This window comes from Schistosoma mansoni, chromosome 5 (genome assembly GCF_000237925.1).
Source record: "Schistosoma mansoni strain Puerto Rico chromosome 5, complete genome".
Taxonomy (NCBI): Eukaryota; Metazoa; Platyhelminthes; class Trematoda; order Strigeidida; family Schistosomatidae; genus Schistosoma; species Schistosoma mansoni.
The window spans coordinates 5,713,932-5,715,864 of NC_031499.1; the positions used below are offsets into that span (position 1 = coordinate 5,713,932).

General features: G+C 38.4%; 1 protein-coding gene across 1 annotated transcript in view; it reads left to right on the forward strand.

Moving 5' to 3' along the window:
* Smp_064350 (putative vacuolar ATP synthase proteolipid subunit) overlaps nucleotides 1–1,423 on the forward strand; it is a 10,349-nt gene extending 8,926 nt beyond the window's left edge. Inside the window, exon 6 of the mRNA XM_018797727.1 lies at nucleotides 883–1,423. Coding sequence (XP_018652740.1) covers nucleotides 883–915 — 33 coding nt within the window. The 3' untranslated portion in view covers nucleotides 916–1,423. The remainder of the gene's footprint in view (nucleotides 1–882) is intronic.
* The last annotated feature ends 510 nt before the right edge of the window (nucleotides 1,424–1,933 follow it).

Consider the following 1,933-nt stretch of genomic DNA (forward strand, 5'->3'; position numbering starts at 1 on the left):
ACACGGTTGAACTTTACTGATCATGGCTTCTCAGTAGAACTCCATGAAATACTTCTTGAAGCCAGTCACTAAGACAAAACAGTCGTCTAGTTCTTCCAGGTTTTCTATGGTGGTCTAGCTTCGATCGAATCAACCATAGTATTCCAAAATAATGCCAACGTGCGTTCCGTAGGAAGTCTTTCAAAGTCAATCTCTCTTACGGCTTCTGCTCTCTCTTCTGGATGAATTGATTCGAGAACCTGTAAACAGTTACTTATCCACTTCGTAAGTCTGAACCCACCTTTTCTGAGGAGCAAACCAAGAGCTTTTGCCAGCTTAATTGCATCCTGTACATTATCAATGGAGGCTAAATAGTCGTCGACATAGAAATTCTTATCTACGACTTCCTGGATATCTCTATTAAATTCCTTACCGAATATATCTACCGTCTTCTTAAGAGCGAAATTAGCGCAAAAGGGGGAGGACACGGCTCCAAACGGATGAACTGTTAAACAATATTCCTTAGCCGTTCGTTTTATATCACCGTCTTCCCACCACAATAGACGAAACGCTCCCCTATCTTGTCTCGGGATCCTTACTTGAAGAAACATCTCTTCGATATCAGCGGCTAATGCTACGTTACCTAATCTGAATCGTAGAAGTACACCAAATAAACTATTTACGGTATTTGGTCCTCTTAAAAGCTGATCATTAAGAGAAAACGTTGATAGACAGCACTCAAGAACACTGTATTCATAATCAATCTTTATCTGACTGATCCAGTAGTCAAGAATCTATCTTGCTAACATTTGTCTTTTGTAGTTATTTATCACTTTATAATTTACATCAGCACTTGTGTATATATCATTCTGAAATTTGTATTCCTAATTTTGCTATTTTCAGATTTCTGGCAAGAAAATTTCTGATAAAGGTTGAAGAGTACGTAAGACTGGAGACTAAACGAACACTATTCCGTCTCACTCTACTACTACTTATACCTTAGTTTTTCTCATGATACTCTCTCTCTCTCCACATGTGTTACCATTTTTTTAGAATTTAAGTTTTGCGTATCGGCTGTGTTGCTAAACTCTCTCCTCTTTCTCTCTCTTTCCACCAATTTTCTATTTTGTTTTTTCGAAAATGTCCGTCTAATATGATTAGTTGAAAAGAAAAATTGATTCATTTCTAACTCAGTGAATAGTATTTGTTACTTGTGTCATATTTATGATCGAAATATCGATTTATGTTTTCGTTCCTCTTATCATTTGATACATATATGTGTTACAATTCAATGCATAATATTTGATATCATTATTGTTATGATTAACAATTAACCAAACATGATAGCGATGTGTTTTACTCTATCACGCTGTTATGCTATTCATATTCCTTTCATTGTGTGTGTGCGTATGTGTTGATTAAATAAATATTTATTTTTTAGTGATTGTATCGTGTTTTGCATTCCTAAGGTCCAAAGACGAAGTCGTACTGCTGACTGTACAGAGGTGTGACAGCAGTAAGGTGTTTCCTTCAGACAACCAGCATGACAGCGATGTTGCCTTCCCACAAGGAGGAGTGGGGTTAGAAAAGGTCGACCCTAAAAATGCACACCTCGCCTTATCCCACGGATATCCGTCTCCGGCGGTAAGGTCCTTTGAAGTACGGAGCTAACAGAAAACCTACCCACAAAAAGGTCGTGTTCGACCGACCTCAAGCAGTTGTATCTAGGGCACTGCGGTCACGCTCTCAGGTCTTTAAGACCACTTTTAACCCAATTTCCTTTTCAGGTACCTCTAGAAGAACCCTTCCACGGTATGGGTAACCGGGAAATGATAACAAAATGCAAAGTCTTCTGTTAGAACTGAGTAATAATTATGCCAGGATGTTTGGGATGCGTTTCTCCCCATCTAAATGTAAATTGTTACTACAGGACTGGCCTGCATCAACACCTGAA